Here is a 16,258-nt window from a genome sequence, read left to right as displayed (position 1 = left end):
GTCGACGGTTACTTTCTACCGGATGAGGCCTTCAGCCAATCAGAACAAAGCCTTTCTTTTTTTTAAAGATTTATTTTGGGGATTTTTGTGCCTTTAATGGAGAGATAGGACAGTGGATAGAGAGACATCAGGGAGAGAGAGAGTGGAAAGGAGCCACAGGTGGGATTTGAACCTGGACCACCCGCTTGAAGGACTATAGCCTCCATACATGGGGTGTGCTCACTAACCACTGCACCACCAGCGCCCCAGAACAAACCCTTTCTAACACACACACACATGAACACAGCAGGTTTAGAGAATCTGTTTCAGGAGTAAGGAGGCAGCGTTAGCCTCAGTAGCTCCTGAATGACTCAGAGTTCTGGTTTTAAACTTCAGATCTCACGTGAGGGGACGAGTTATGACCTCCAAGGAGCCACGAGGGACAAAAACAAAACCTCACGTTAAAGAAAATGAAGTGAAAACATTCAAAAACAAAATCTAAAGTGAAGTACTCGAGTCATGTTCTGTGTGAATCAAATGTCCCTGAAGCACCGAGGCCCCCGTCGGGCCCTCAGCTCACATCACCTCGAGACAAAAACCACACAAAGTTCAGATCTCTGAAGAACACGAGAGAGCAACAAAGACGCAGAGCACACGGCTTCTTACCTGCAGGAACAGAGAAATATCCAGGAGGTTAACGTTAAGAGTCCGGCTGCCACACAAACACCACCACAGTCACACACACACACAGTGACTGCAGGAGAGTCAGAAATAGAGTGACACACACACACACAGGGCGATAAGCAACACGGCCGGGCTGACAGACGAGGCCTCTATAAATATCTGTGGGGGGGGGATGTCGGGGGAGGACGTGAGGAACAAGACCCTGTTTGGAGAAGAAAGATTGAGACTGAATAACAAGAGGAAAGAGGAAGAGGAGGAAGAGGAGTCATACGATAGAAAGAATCTTTAATCGATTTTAACAAAAAGTCGAGTCGTCTTCTTAAAGGTGTTTGTATGCGGGGGGGGGGTAATGGACGCCGGCTGTTCTGTCAGAGGTCACATGTGCACATGTGCAGATCTGCACCGCATCAGCTGTCCACTTTGATTGACAGCTCCAACTGGGGGCGAGGTGAGGAGGAGGGGGAGGAGCCTGCTGGTTTCCATGAGGAAGAGGAGAGAAAAAATAAAAACCTGCAGCAACAACAACAACCGGGACAAACACACCAAGTTTCCAAACACACACCTCCCCCGATGTACGGAAGAGGAATAGGGCCACTGATTAAAAAAATGTTTGTTCTGACTTTTTTTTTTTTTTTTTTAAGTCTTATTTTTTTTTTAAATTTTGACTTTTTTTTTTTTTTTTAATTCTGACTCTTTTTTTTTTTTAAATTGATTTTTTTTAAATTTTGATTTTTTTTTTTTTTAATTCTGACTTAAAAAAAAAAAAAAATTCTTTTTTTTTAATTCTGACTTTTTTTTTTTTTTTAATTAGATTTTTTTTTTTAATTCTGACTTTAAAAAAAAAAAAAATTATTTCTTTTTTTTTAATTCTGACTTTTTTCTCAGAATTTTGACTCATTTTTTTCGGAGCCAGAATTCTGAAAAAAAAGTCAGAACCAAACATTTTTTTTTCAGTTTCCCTAATCCTCTTCTGTATTTATGGAAAGTGACTTTTAGTGAAGTCAGAGATTTCACTTTAAGGTTTTTTGTGATGCTGAACATCATGACACGTACAAAAAAATACAATTCAAACAAAGTTATTTTGGACGGAAGCCCAAAGAGGACATGCAGTCAAACATTTTATTCTCTCAGGTTTCCCCTGATGACGAGTTTGTTTTCTTGAGATCTTTACACAAAAGTTACCTGAGGTCACATTTAGTTTCCGTCCATGTGTTTGAGTAATTTTGTCACTTCCTGTTTTATTTTGTATTTACCCGTTGCCTCTGTCTTTCAGATCCGGCTCCTCATGTCCGGAAAAGTCAGAATCGTTGCTTCACTTTTTATCCTCTTACCTCTGAACTTACAGGCGGAGCTCGGGGGGTGTAAAGTCTGGACGTCACATCAGGATGTTGCTGGAGGTGAAATGTTTGAAGTGTTCATCATCTGCACGCAGGAGAAACATCTGGAATATTCCAGCTGTGAGCTCGTTTGGATTCATTTGCTTTCTCGGGGTCATCATTTGCATTAAAGCTCCACGTATGGAGGCCACAGAAAAGAATAAACATCCCACACAGTAAACAGAAAATGTGGTGTCATGTAATAACTGAAGAATTTGTAATAAAGACCAGGAATCCTGAACCTCCTGACACCTGGAAACCTGGAAACCAAAGACTTCAAGGAATCTTTATAAATCAAGTCTCCTGGAAGTCAATTTGTTGGATGAGGACATCACAACAGGAAACTGCTGCATCTGTGAATGTCTCATTTCACTTTAACAAACTCTCAGACAGCTCAGCTGACGAGTCCAAAGTAATATCCACCTTATGACATCACACATTGACCTTATGACATCACACATTGACCTTTGTTACCATTTGATTTGAGATGTTTGACGATCCCTTACCACTTCCTGTTTATGGGCTTAACTTCCTGTCCTAACCTTCTTAACTTTACTTCAAAATAAAAGCATACAGCAAGAAAAGTACTCTTGGCTTCAGAGTACAAACCTTCAAAATAAAAGCCCAACAATTTTTATTTTTTAAATGTGAAATAATGGAATTTCAAACATGTGATTAATCCTGATCAAACACTTCAAACATTTTCTCTCTTGTGATCGTGAACCTTTAAACCCAGAGGTCACAGAGAAAGGTCAAAGGTCAGCTGGTGTTGAAGAGAAATCAAAGCAGCAGCGACACGAGGCGACACGGAAAAAGGATTTTTATTCATGAACTGTTTTTACAAGCAGTCCAACACGCAACGTCCTACCTGTGTGAAAACCAAAGGAAACAAAGAAATCCTTGAAATAAAATAAATTTAATCATAATCATGGAATAATATCATCAATTATATATCAGTATTCTCAGAACCTTAATGGCAATAATAACCCAAAGCCAGTAGTATCTGTGTTTGTCTGTGGCGTACGAAAACTAAACAAAGATGGCGTAAACCGGAGGAGGTTCTACGGCGAGCTCTCGGCTGAGGGCTCGCGCACGCACGCCGAGGGGAGGCGGAGCCAGAGAGAGCGCTCCCCTCGCACGCAATAAATATGAAAAGAGCAAAGAGTCCTGTATTCAAACAAAAATAATCATCTGGAACTCGCAGGTACGATATCTAAAGTCTTTATGTGCAAAGATTTGAGCTGAAGTCGTCACCACAAACAATTAAAGTCACATCGACCCCCCCGCCCCCCCCCTCCCCCCGACACCACGCCTCCTCCTCACCGTTACATCTTTAAATAAACCTAGAGCATCTGGTCATTTCATATACACATATATTTTATATATACTTTGATTTTTTTTCCTATATGCCATCCTTTTTTTAATTGTCTCGTGAAAATCTGTGTGAGAAAAAAATAAAAATAAATGAAAGAGTCCACCGGGCGACCGCACAGAATGAAGCACACACACACGCTCACACACACACACGCTCACACACACACACGCTCACACACACACACGCTCACACACGCTCACACACACAGTCAGAAAGGAAACCTTCAGCCACGAGTAGAGAGAGAGTAGAGCCGGGTGGCAGGTGTGTGTCTCCATGGCCACACACACACACACACACACACACACACACACACACACACACACACACACACACACACACACACACACACACACACACACACACACACACACACACACACACACACACACACACACACACACACACACACACACACACACACACACACACACACACACACACACACACACACACACACACACACACACACCTTCTTCGGTTTGGTCACAGTTTTGTACCCTTCAAAAAGACGCCACCGTGACTCCCAACACAAAGTCCGTGTTAGAAATCAGCGGGGTCGAAAAGAGTCCAGAGAAAAGGAGGCTTCCCATTGGTTCCTCTCCATCAGCAACAGTTATTTGGCACATTGAACAACTAGTTAAGTAACACATCGGGCTAAAAAAAAAGGTGCAACAACGAAAACAAAAAAATAATAAAAACCATTTTGGTTTACAAAAATAAAAAGAGACGTCGAGAGGCGACGATCACTTCTCCCCCCTGACCGGTTTTTAAAAGGCTACAAAGAAAAATCATCATCATCATCATCTTCATCCATCACCCTTAATTCATCCCCTTGTTCCCCGGCAGATCACACGTCACAGCTCCAGAAATGCATGGACATCACAGACGAGGACACATTACTGCATGAGAAAGAAAAACCCTGAAAAAGTATCAAACCAGAGACTCCTCCCCCTCCTCTAGCTCCTCCCCCTCCTCCTCTAGCTCCTCCCCCTCATCCTCCTCTGCTGCTGCTGCGTTTCTCAGTTCGGTCATCGAGTTTTGAATAAAGCGTTACATTAAGAAAAGGTTTCATTACAGGAAATAAAAAAGAGATCAAATCGGAGCTAGACGTCGAGGGAAACTCTCTCAGCTGCGCCTCACCTCGCGGACGTCCTGATTGGCCGATTTGAAAGCGTTTCAGTAAACTCTGTTTATGTGTGATTTTTGCACCGCGCTGGCTGCTGCACACTCGTCCTCCCTGCAGCTTCAGTTTTGTGTCTCAAACCTGCAGAAGATCAGTTATTGTTCTGATTTAAGAAAAGGTTACCACGGCAACACACGTCAACTCTTTACTGTTAAGAGCATCGATTGCAGACTTTTGATTTGTAAACGTGTTTTTAATTTTTAATCTACAGCTGAAGGTCGCCGGTGAGAGAAGAGACGTTTTTTCTGCTCACTTCAAGCGTGGATTTTTTTCAGGGAGCGCTGCAGGATTCTGCTTTGGCGTTCTACGAGGAGCGACACTTGCACGCCGAGCTGCGGGCGGCGTTCAATTCAAGAACAGGAAATTACTTCATGGCGACTTTTCTTGACGAGCGTTGATCGATCCTTTGAGGGATTTTTCACGCAGAGTTCACGCAGACTGATGCTCCGGCTGCAGCTTCTTCAGTGTGCTTTGAGGCTTCTATTTATTGAGTCGTCCGATTAAAACGCTTTCAGAATAAAATCATTTCAAACCGAAACGTCGACGACGAACGTGACAGACGTGTGTTGCAGCTCCGTCGTGCGTTTTGAGGGCGCAACATTCATGTTTGTTTTCCTGAAAGCTCGTCTCTACTCTCACTACTTCCTGCTTCAACTTGCATCAGAGAGTTCTAAGCAGGCTCTCCCGGTGCATTCTGGGAAATGCAGTCTAACTCTGCCTGTACAGAACTACAAAAGAAAAACATTTAAATAACCTCCGAGAGACCACTTTATGAAGTGTTTGTGTTGGGTTTGTTTTTCTCCCGCCACCAGCAGCCGACTGACGGTCTCAGAACACGATGACTGAAGGTCGATTTGTGAGCGAGCGGGACGCAGAAATGTCCAAAAAAGCTGCAAGGCGACGACACGGACATTCGTACGAGCAGAGAGCGATACATTTGGCCCCTAAAGAAATCCTGACACAGTCCAAGTGAGGTAACGCAGCGCTGTGAGGGATTGAAAGCTGTCAGACTCCGCCCCCTCCTCCCTCCTCCCCCTCAGACCCTCAAACAGAGAATCCCCGATAATGCAAACACGTGGGACTAGAACACTGGAGATGCACAGAGAAAGGGTTTCTTATTTACACTCAGCCCCCCCCCCTCCCTCTGTCTCTGAAAGGTATACCAGTCTTCATGGTTACCATAGCAACCGGCTGCTGTTTCCCGCCAGCCAATGGAATCCCAGTCTCTATGGTAACTGGCTGTGTGAGAGCCAATGAGAGCAGGTCTGTGGCTTCTTGTAGTTCCTGTTTGTCTGCATTGGAATGATCAAACCCCCCCCCCCCCCGACAACAACCGTATCTGTCACCGAGCGGGTCCTGCGGGCGCTCCAGGTGACTCAAGTAAATATCCAAGTTGGCACTTTATGCACTTCAGTAACGGAGGGAGGGGGGGTGAGGAGAGGGAGGGGGGGTTGAGGAGAGCGAGTCAAGCAGCCTCTTCTTCTTTTGTTTCCCCCCTCCCCCCTCCACCCGCTGATTCCTGATGTCATCGCCTCGGAGACACCAGGAGATCAAATGTTTCACCCCACGAGTCTCTCAGGCTCATTTGTGAGGCGGAGGTCCAAGTGTGGGGGGGGGGGGGGGGGGGGGTCACCGGGGGAGGGGGGGGGAGAGGGAGGGAGGGGGGGACAGAGAGACACAGGGACGTCACATTCATGCAGAGGTTTCTTCACATGCTGAGTCCTCCCAGAATGTTTCTCGTCTTCCTCTCCGTAAACTGGCGAGGTCCCATGGCGAAAAAAAACAAAAAAAACAAACTAGATGATTGGTCATCATGTCGATTTGTGTGTGTGTGTGTGTGTGTGTGTGTGTGTGTGTGTGTGTGTGTGTGTGTGTGTGTGTGTGTGTGTGTGTGTAAGAGGCTGGTGGTCACACTGCGAGGCATTGTGGGCGGGGCTTGGGAAGGTGTCAAATGTCCTGCAGCTGATTCAGGAGGAGGGGGGGCTGGGGTGCAGTGTGTGTGTGTGTGTTAATCTGTGTGTGTGTGTGTGTGTGTGTGTGTGTGTGTGTGTGTGTGTGTATTTGTACATATATAAGTGTGTGTGTGTTTGTGTGTGTGTGTGTATTCACAGGCCGTTGCTGTTGCGGTGTGTGAGGGGAGGTTTGGAGAGCTCCACCACTGCGGCGCGGCCCTTCCCGATGACTTTGGGGGCGCGGCGCAGCAGCTTCTGAGCTTCTGTGAACGCCTCCGTCAGCTCCTTCTTCCACTGCACGAACTCCGGGTCACTCTGCGCGTAAACAACAAAAGAATAAACAACATCAGCTGTTTGTGTTTATCTCACGTTTAAAGAGTCAGGGGCCTGGAGCGCCGCGAGCGTACCTCGCACTGCAGCACAAACTGCTTCCCTCCTTTGATGCGCAGCAGGATGCACTTCTTGTCTTTAATCTGCGTTTCCTCCACCGTCACGATCTGCTCCATCGTCAGCAGGTTTTGCTGGAAGACAAACGAGGAAAAGAAAATGAGCAGAGTCCACTGTGAATCCTGAGTTATTCTTCTGAAACCGGCCTGAGGATTTTGAAGGTGGACAAACTGAAGTGTGGTGCTTTTATTTTGAAGGTGGCCAAACTGAAGTGTGGCGCTTTTATTATTTTGAAGGTGGACAAACTGAAGCATGGTGCTTTTATTTTGAAGGTGGACAAACTGAAGCGTGGCGCTTTTAATTTGAAGGTGGCCAAACTGAAGTGTGGTGCTTTTATTATTTTGAAGGTGGACAAACTGAAGCATGGTGCTTTTATTTTGAAGGTGGACAAACTGAAGTGTGGTGCTTTTATTATTTTGAAGGTGGACAAACTGAAGCATGGTGCTTTTATTTTGAAGGTGGACAAACTGAAGCGTGGCGCTTTTATTTTGAAGGTGGACACGGGACGTAAGAGACACTTTGAAGCTGCCATGTTGAGTTCATTCAGCTCACGGAAACACAGACGACATCAACAAAGCAGGAACTACAGCGGACTAGGAGAGAGCAGGAGGCTGACAGGAAGTTCTGTCTTTGCTAACATACAGAACAGAGAAGCTTTATTCACTTCTTCTTCTTCTGATGTTTTATTTGCAGCTTCTCGTCGCTCCCTCCTGATGCTCGGTCGCTTCATTAAACTGCAGGCTTTAAACCAGCTGAGCGTGTTTGTACCTGAACGCCTCTCTGGGTCAGCCTGAGGAGGAGCACGCACACTGAAGCAGTAAGACTACAGATTCTGAAGCGGGGACGAGGTCTACACATCTACACTGGGACTCTGAGGACTCAGCAGAGACCTGGACCTGTTAGCACTCACCCCGTCTCTCTTTGTTAACTGTTTAAACCACGAGTCCTTTATGCAGAGGGGCGAGAGAGAGGGAGAGCGAGAGAGAGAGGGAGAGGGAGAGAGAGAGGGAGAGAGAGACAGAGATAAAGAGAGAGACAGAGAGAGAGAGAAAGACAGAGGGAGAGAGAGAGAGAGAGGGAGAGGGAGAGAGAGAGAGAGGGAGAGAAAGACAGAGAGAGAGAGATAAAGACAGAGAGAGAGAGAGAGAGATAAAGACAGAGAGAGAGAGAGGGAGAGATAAAGACAGAGAGAGAGAGATAAAGACAGAGAGAGAGAGAGAGAGAGAGAGGGAGAGATAAAGAGAGACAGAGAGAGATAAAGAGAGAGAGAGAGAGAGATAAAGAGAGAGAGAGAGAGATAAAGAGAGAGAGAGATAAAGACAGAGAGAGAGAGAGAGAGGGAGAGATAAAGAGAGAGAGAGAGAGACAGAGAGAGATAAAGACAGAGAGAGAGAGAGAGACAGATCAGCAGAGGGACAGACATGAACATGAACACGGAGAGGAACGTGATGTGTGTGTGTGTGTGTGTGTGTGTGTGTGTGTGTGTGTGTGTGTGTGTGTTGGGAGGAACACTCACCCGCGTGTCCCCCTCCCCCCTCCACTCCACCCGGTTGGGGAACAGGTAGAAGTATCTGCGCTGCCATTGGGTGAGGAACGGGTTCCCCAGCTTCAGCATGTACCCGTGCATGATGCAGTCTTTCCCCAGGGCGTAGTCTACACACACACACACACACGCACACGCACACGCACACACACACACACACACGCACACGCACACGCACACACACACGCACACACACACACACACAGTCAGAACCTCTGCTGTAATCAGAACACTGTGTGATCATCACTGTTCTCTTCTTACCCTCCTCGTGGCCCAGCTGTTTGTTCTTGGCCCTCTTTCGAGCTTCGTTCTTGTCCGTGTCCGAGTTGACGGCCTCGTAAACCGTCTCCGCCACTTCCTGCTGCCAGCGCTCCGAGATGACCAGAGGGAAGTTCTTGTAGAGCTCCTGGTCGCTGTCCAGCAGCTGCACGCCAACAGACGGGGAGAGAGAGACAAGGACATTTAGGAACGAGTGAGCCAACAAAGTTGTGTTCTGACACCGCATCTTATCGGGTCTCTGGGCCCCGCCCCCTCAGCTGAGGGAAGGCGTGATGACGGCTGAGCTCAGCTACAACGCATCACTACCTCATGAACGGATGTTAGTTGGTCAAAGAAGAAGTTGAAAGCAGGGATTAAAGCAAAACAAATACATTTGACAGAAAATTGTCAACGTATAAAACAACAGAGGTGTTTTGTATTTTAGGAATACAATTGACACGTTTTTCTTTTTTGAAGCTAAAGATCTCAGCTGACAGATATGAGCTTGCTTCTTTTTAACAAATTTGACCTACAGTCAAGTGAATTTTATGCATATATAAAGTAAAAGTTGCAGCAGGTGATCTATATAAAACTTTGTTTAAAGTATAAAAAAAGTAAATGAAGTTAGGGGGGTCTGGGGGGATTTCCCCCGCATAGGAAAAATCTATTCTAACATTCAAATGAGACTTTTTGGAGCATTTTGAGATTAGATCATGATACATGAGGAACTGTTTTTTTTATACTAATTAGGACAGTGGAATAAGAAGCCGACTCTGTTCTTAACCTTAAGCAGTCTAAAGTAGTAACAACACAGAAATACCCTCAAACAAGTTACAGAAGTTAGAGTACAAACATATCAGACTTTAGTCTGGAGTAACAAATGAATAATAGTTACTTTGCAAAAATTTACCTTACAGAATATTATTTATATATTTTTTTAATGCATTAATGTGTTCCTCATTTTGTTGTCATTGCTACAGTTGGACCTAATCCTATTTACATACCTGTATCTGGATACCTTGTGAATTCACAGGGTATATAATAAAGATATTTAGATAAATAGTGTATTCATCCTATTTTGCATTATAAATCTGAATCTGAGAAGTAACTAGCAAACAAATTTAAGATTTTCTATAAATTCAGTGGAGTAAGAAGTATATTTTTATTAAGTACAAGAAGGCTTCTTTTTTTTTATTTATTTTTTTTACATTGGACAGAACTTTCACCCACTCAGTCGTTAAAAGTAAAAAAGTAAACTAGTGCTAGCTTGTTAAGCTAATATAACATTGTGTCATCACACGGTGCAGTTTAAAGGTGATTCATGTCGCGTGGTGCTTTGTGGGTAATGTGTTGTATCACCTTTTTTGTCTGATTGATACTGACGAAAAATATTACAATTTTGAAATTGACGGAGAACTTTAATCCCTGTGAAGGTGATATTTGAGTGAGTTTCCAGAGTGGGCGTGTCCTAAAACTTTGCTCTTATACGTCGGCGTTCTGGCCAAGTCTCGCCAAGTTCTCTCAATGTCTCGTTCAGAGCAGCAGGAAACCACGTCCGAGGATTACGCCATCTACAATTCTACAATTCACTTATCAGACTCTTTTATCCAAAGCGATGTACATCAGAGAGTAAGAACAACACAAACAAGGATCTAGAAAAAAGGGAACAATGTCAGTAAGAGCAAATGATCAGCTTTGAGTCTGATTGGACACACAGGTGCTGACAGGAAGTGACCAGAGGCAAAGCACAACATTGAGGGCAGTTCTTGAGAGCTCTAATCAGTATAGAAACCATCTTATAAGTCATCGTTATCAAACAAAAACCATCGTCATTACCATCATCATCATCAATAATATGGAGACCATCATCATTAAGTTAGTAGGTATTCATAAAGAGCTGGGTCTTTAGCTTTTTCTTAAAGGTGCAGAGGGACTCTGCAGATCACATGGAGTTTGGAAGTTCATTCCACCACCGGGGGGCGACAGAGGAGAAGAGTCTAGTCAACCACTGTGTATCTTATGTTTAAGAAACGCTGCAGAGGTTTAGTACAGACGTCCAACATCGTAACATAATCTGAATGTTTTTAAATAATAAAGCTGAAAACATCTCCTTTGAAAGTTTCCTGATTCCGGTGTTTCAATAAAGATCTCGTCATGAACGACCTTTAGAGATTTAACCAGATGAAGCTCCCACACTAACACTTTCCCTTCACTGCGTCGTCCTCGTGCAGGTCACTGAGGGTAAATTAAAAACGTGTATACCCTCATCCACTCTGCAGGACTCGTCTGTGACGTGGGCTCGTTGACGGTCGCTTTGGGGGATTCTCTCCTCTCTCATGTAGATTATTACGGCTGTTAATGATCCGCTCTGTCTGGGGGAATGTAAACACACGCTTTGACTTCTCTGCACAGGAGTGTCAGAGGACGAATAACACTCACTGCAGACACATTCCTGATAATGAAAGAAGGAGAAACTAAAGGTAATCTTTATTGCTTCAACACTAAAGCAGCTCTCTTCTTCTCTTCCTAAAGCTTCACCTGTAAAGAGAGATTCACTAACTACAACCTCTCTGCACTGAAAGCGTTTTCCTTTTCTTCTACGCTCCCTTTAGTAGCCACAACAAAGAAAAACAAGTCCATAGAGGCGAGCTTATGTAGATATCAGGTTTAAACTGGAATCTCAGAAATCAGAAGAATGTTGTACGCTGCATATGTACTTATGTCATTATTCTTTGTAATTGTAATGACAATGTGTTTCTCAATTCTCCATCAGATTCAGAGGACCTCATTGTTGGAACGATTTACCCAATCATATTAGAAACAGCACCAGCCTTAACTTATTTAAAAAACAATTTATTTCCTGCTTGGCCAGTTAACCAATGTGCCATCATAATCATTCTCTGCCATAAGAGCTTATTTTACTTTTCCCCCTCTTCTTTAATTTGTCTCTTTCTTGTTTTGCTTTCTTTTACACCTTATTGAGTATGTGTTCTTGTTAGCTTTATTGTTTTTGTCTCTGTGTTACATGTTTCTCTTTAGGAGGGCCACTCCACGAGCCCCTCTGGGTTTATTTGGCTCCTCCAGCACATTTCTTTCAAAATGTATATTTTGTTAATTAACTAATCATTATGTACTGTCTGTTTTTCCATTCATCTATTATGTTTTTTTTTTTGTGCAATAAAATAAAAAAAGTACTATGGCACTTCTACACGCTGCTGCTGTTGATTAGCGCGTTGCAGTGGTGTTGAAATCAATCGTTTAATCGATGCCTCGCCGCGCAGACGTGCACGATGCAGCGACAGGACGTAAACCATGCTGATGAAGGCATCTGCTAACCGCCAAATTCAGGTGTTTTGCGACGTGCGAGTGAGTGAGTGAGGGTGCGCAGTAAGTGGAAATTGGGGTTCAAACTAGTTTCTTCTTCCTTGAAGCACACTTGAACTTTTAAATGTGAATAAATGTCTAAATAAATCTGTGTGTAACATGTAATGCTCATGACACAGCTGCAGTTCCTGGGGGAGACACCGGGGGGAGACACTGTGATCGTGGCTCAAGAGTTGGTGAAGCTGACCGACAACTGAGGCGGAGTTATGATGCACATTTTAAAATAAGACGACCATCGGACGATCTGCAGCCGCTCTGCAGGTCGAGGTGATCTGAAGACTTATTCAGACTGACAGTTCAAGGTGTCACATTGATGCTGCTGTGATGTCTCACTTCACTGTGACTGTCACGCAGGTTTGAAGCAGTGGGAGTGATGTACGAGGCTCGCCTGTGAAAGTAAAGAGACGCTTTCAGATCCCCCCCCCCCCCCCCCCCCCCCGCTCCCCCGCTGTGAGTGCAGCCCTCACTGTGGTCGAGTTGGATTCTTCCTCTGCAGTGACGGAGAGTGAGTAACAAAGTGACCTGTGTTTTTACCTTGATGCCCTTGGTGTCCTCCTCATCAAAAGAGCCGATGTCGAAAGCGTCTGCGGCGTTCACCTCTCCCCGGGAGGGATTAAAGGAGGAGAGTACTACAGAGAGAGAGAGAGAGAGAGAGAGAGAGTTTTATTAAAATCATTGATGTAAATACTGTAATAAACATCTTAATTGACTCATCTGTCACATAACTGCATTTTTACTCATCATGTTACTTCAGCATCTTTTGCACTATTCACCACTGCACTGTTTCATATTTAGTCATGTAAATATTAGTCTTTTCTTATTCTGTTTATTGTTGATATTTAATGTTGCAGACCCTAACTCCTCTCCTCACATATCCATCCTATCAGAGGTGGCCCTCACTGATTGGCTGTGACAAAGAGTTCATCCACTCACCTTCTGGAGGTAAACCTGCTGCCAGTCGATGCCTTTGAAAAACTGATGTTCCTTCACCTCCGGGGCTCTGCATGAGCGGGACACAGAGAGAGAGGAAAGAAGGGTTTATTTTTGTGTTTTGAACAGTAGGTGGCAGTGTGTTGCCACATTACTGCCCTCTAACAAACACTCATCCTCCTGTTATTCAGGCACACAGCCAGTGCAGACAGAGATCCATCACTGAGCTGAGAGCTGATTGGACGATGTGATGGAATTGACTTTAGATGTTTTTTTGGGATCATTCTCAGACGTCTCCAAACTAAACCAGCCGGAGTCTGAAGCATTAATGAGCAACACGCAGTCTGACTGATCGACTCATGATCAGCCTGTGGTCACACACTGGACGCTGATACAGGCAGGGGTCAGTAGTGTGTGTGATGTGTGTAGTGTGTGTGTGTGTGTGGTGTGTGTGTGTGGTGTGTGTGTGTGTGTGTGTGTGTGTGTGTGTGGTGTGTGTGTGTGTGTGTGTGTGTGTGCATGTGCGTTACCCTCGGCCCAGACAGCCGAGCCTCTTGGAAACGTCTCTCTGCAGCAGCCCCTCCAGCAGGTCTTTGAGCTCTGCAGTGAAGGAGTCTGGCAGCTCCACATTCTGCGAGGAGGAAAGAAAGAGAGAGGAGGGGAGGGGAGGAACAAGAAGGGGAGGAGGGGAAAGTGAGAATTGGTTGTTTGAAAATAGACGGGGTATCATTTCAGCTTTTGACTGATGTAAGAGAAGAAGGTCTTCCAAGAAGTCTCGGACACTCTGAGAAACACGACCGTTCTCTCTGAACCGCTCTGGTGTTTAAAACTGTTGATTTGTTTTGTGCAGGTTGTCAACAAATATCTGAACGTGCAACATGTTCCACATCAATAAATCATAAAGTCTGTCCTGTGTAAATGTGTCTCTGAGTCCTGACTGTCTACAATGAGGGAGAAGCTCGAGTCGCCGCTGGCTGTGTTGTTGTCAGAGCCGTGTTTTACATGGACGGACGGCAGGCTCCTCCCCTTGTGTATAAAAGCTGTTTTAGTCAAGAACTAGAGAGAAGAAGAAGAACCATACTCACTGATTATTTGGATGTTAGTAAGAGTTTTTTAGATCACGCTCATTCTGTGTCAGTTTACATGAAATGTGAAGCTACGAGCTAACTAAAGAGCGCTATCACATTAGCATGCTAACACAAACAATGTGAAGCTACGAGCTAACTAAAGAGCGCTAACATTAGCATAGCTAACACAACAATATGAAGCTATCGAGCTAATAAAGAGCGCTAACATTAGCATGCTACACAACAATGCAGGACACGGGTGATTGCTGCTCGAGTTGAGGACGACTTTGTGAGCCACTTGTGCTAAACTTCTTTGTGTGAACGTGAGTGGAGGGGGGTTGAGGTGTGTCTCTGCAGGAGAGCGGAGGCTTCAGGATGGAGGAGGTGTGCCAAACAGTTTGTTTTGGTTTCATGCTGGTGCTCAAGGGCGACATCTACTGGATCAAAAAGTCACACATTCTTCCTGTTGTCTTTCGCTTCAAATAAACCATGAATAATAAAAAATGACGTCTGATTGGACGACACAGCAGCCATCATGTCGAGCTTCAAATGGAAACATCACAGATCATTTGTGGGTGAGTAAATTTAAGACGATTCATCTTTGGGCAAAAATGGTTTGATTCCCATCTGATGGGATCTTGGGATGAGTTTCCGTCGTCCATGACGATTTTGGACGCAACATTTTGAACCCGTAAAGACCTCTACAAGTCGGCCTCCGCTCCTTTTAATCCTTTCCTGACGGGTTTTTACGCTGGGGTCGGGATGTTTCAGAGAGCAGGACGGACATTTATCGGCTCTGTTCCCTCCTTTCTTCTATCCGTCTCTTCCTGTCTTGGCTCGCCGTCCCTCGCTCTGCTCTGCTTCCACCGTGTTTATGTAACGAAACCATTCATCATGTTAATAAACACTAAGACGATATAGAGCGGTATTTTTAGCCTCCGCTCAGGGCCTGTGTTACAGCCTGTCTTTGTCACCACACACGCGCACGGCAACGCATGCACACACACACTGACAAGGATTTAAAGGGATAACCAGATTAAGTTGGCTAGATTAAAACTGTAATCTGATTTATAGTGATACAGAAGATCATGCTTTCTCTGTTTAGAGGTCCTGCTCTGCTAAATAACACCCGTGTGTGTGTGTGTGTGTGTGTGTGTGTGTGTGTTGTCAGGCACCGTGGTGAGCTATGGTGAAAGAATTCCCTCCATGGTTTGTCACCGTGAACTCATCGGGGCTCACACACATCCCGTCGCCCTCACAGAGCTCTCCTCCTCCGTGAGGACGGAGAAAATGAAAGCGTGGGCGACAGCAGATATGTCACCGGTTGGGCTCAATGGACGCCATTCATCCCGAGTGTGTGCTCAAGTCTGACCCACGACATGAAAAAGGTTCAGCGGTGTGTTCCTCTGACGGACAATCAAAAAACACACTGGAGACGCGGATTTACCTTTCAGACAAAGAGAATTTCTAAATAAGAGCGTCGACTTGATCACAACGTGTTTAAACATCCATGAAGTTCAAACCAAAAGGAAGAACCTCTGATTCAGCGTTTTCTGCAGATAAAGCCCCAGACGTTCAGACGTTCTTTAAAAATCTTTGAAACATGACTGAAATAAATTAAAGACTTCTAGTTTCATCCATGTCTTTGTATACATGATTTGCAGCATCTGTTAGTTTGGGGTGGATTTTTGTTTAGATTATTTTCAGTTTTGCCTCCCGCTCGAGACGACAGCCTCAATACATGGGGCGCGCGCCCTAACCATTGCGCCACTAGCGCGCCCCTAGATTATTTTCAGTTTTGTTCTTATTGTTTGTTTCCTCTCAAAATTGAAAAACTCAATATATAATAAAATAAAAAAATATAAAAATAAAAAAAAACGACTCGTCCTTCTTGTTCTCTAAGAACAACACCTGAACTGAAGGTCGTCTGTGATGAAGTCTGGGAAAGTCGTGACGAGCAAACAAACCCGATCAGATCGGACGTAAACAATCCCTCCAGGCAACAGACAAACAAGCCGGAGTAAACATCCATAGACTTTGTTTTACCAGCCGGCTGGAAAGTTAACATTTAAAGGCACAG

At 44.6% G+C, this 16,258-nt stretch overlaps 2 protein-coding genes across 6 annotated transcripts in view; both read right to left on the bottom strand.

Moving 5' to 3' along the window:
- The window catches only part of LOC110001661 (unconventional myosin-XVIIIb-like), a 48,100-nt gene extending 47,302 nt beyond the window's left edge, over positions 1-798 (bottom strand). For all 5 annotated transcript variants that reach the window (XM_065965485.1, XM_065965489.1, XM_065965487.1 and 2 more), the window contains exon 1: positions 646-798. The gene's annotated coding sequence lies outside the window, so the exon portion shown is untranslated. The remainder of the gene's footprint in view (positions 1-645) is intronic.
- A 2,044-nt stretch (positions 799-2,842) lies between these two features.
- grk3 (G protein-coupled receptor kinase 3) overlaps positions 2,843-16,258 on the bottom strand; it is a gene marked incomplete in the record, with an annotated part of 65,673 nt that continues 52,257 nt past the window's right edge. The window contains 8 exon segments of the mRNA XM_065965490.1: positions 2,843-6,864; positions 6,957-7,070; positions 8,513-8,649; positions 8,801-8,963; positions 12,716-12,786; positions 12,789-12,810; positions 13,115-13,181; positions 13,642-13,742. Coding sequence (XP_065821562.1) covers positions 6,703-6,864; positions 6,957-7,070; positions 8,513-8,649; positions 8,801-8,963; positions 12,716-12,786; positions 12,789-12,810; positions 13,115-13,181; positions 13,642-13,742 — 837 coding nt within the window.

Source organism: Labrus bergylta, chromosome 17, assembly GCF_963930695.1.
Source record: "Labrus bergylta chromosome 17, fLabBer1.1, whole genome shotgun sequence".
NCBI lineage: Eukaryota > Metazoa > Chordata > Actinopteri > Labriformes > Labridae > Labrus > Labrus bergylta.
This window is presented reverse-complemented; position numbering and strand designations above follow the sequence as displayed.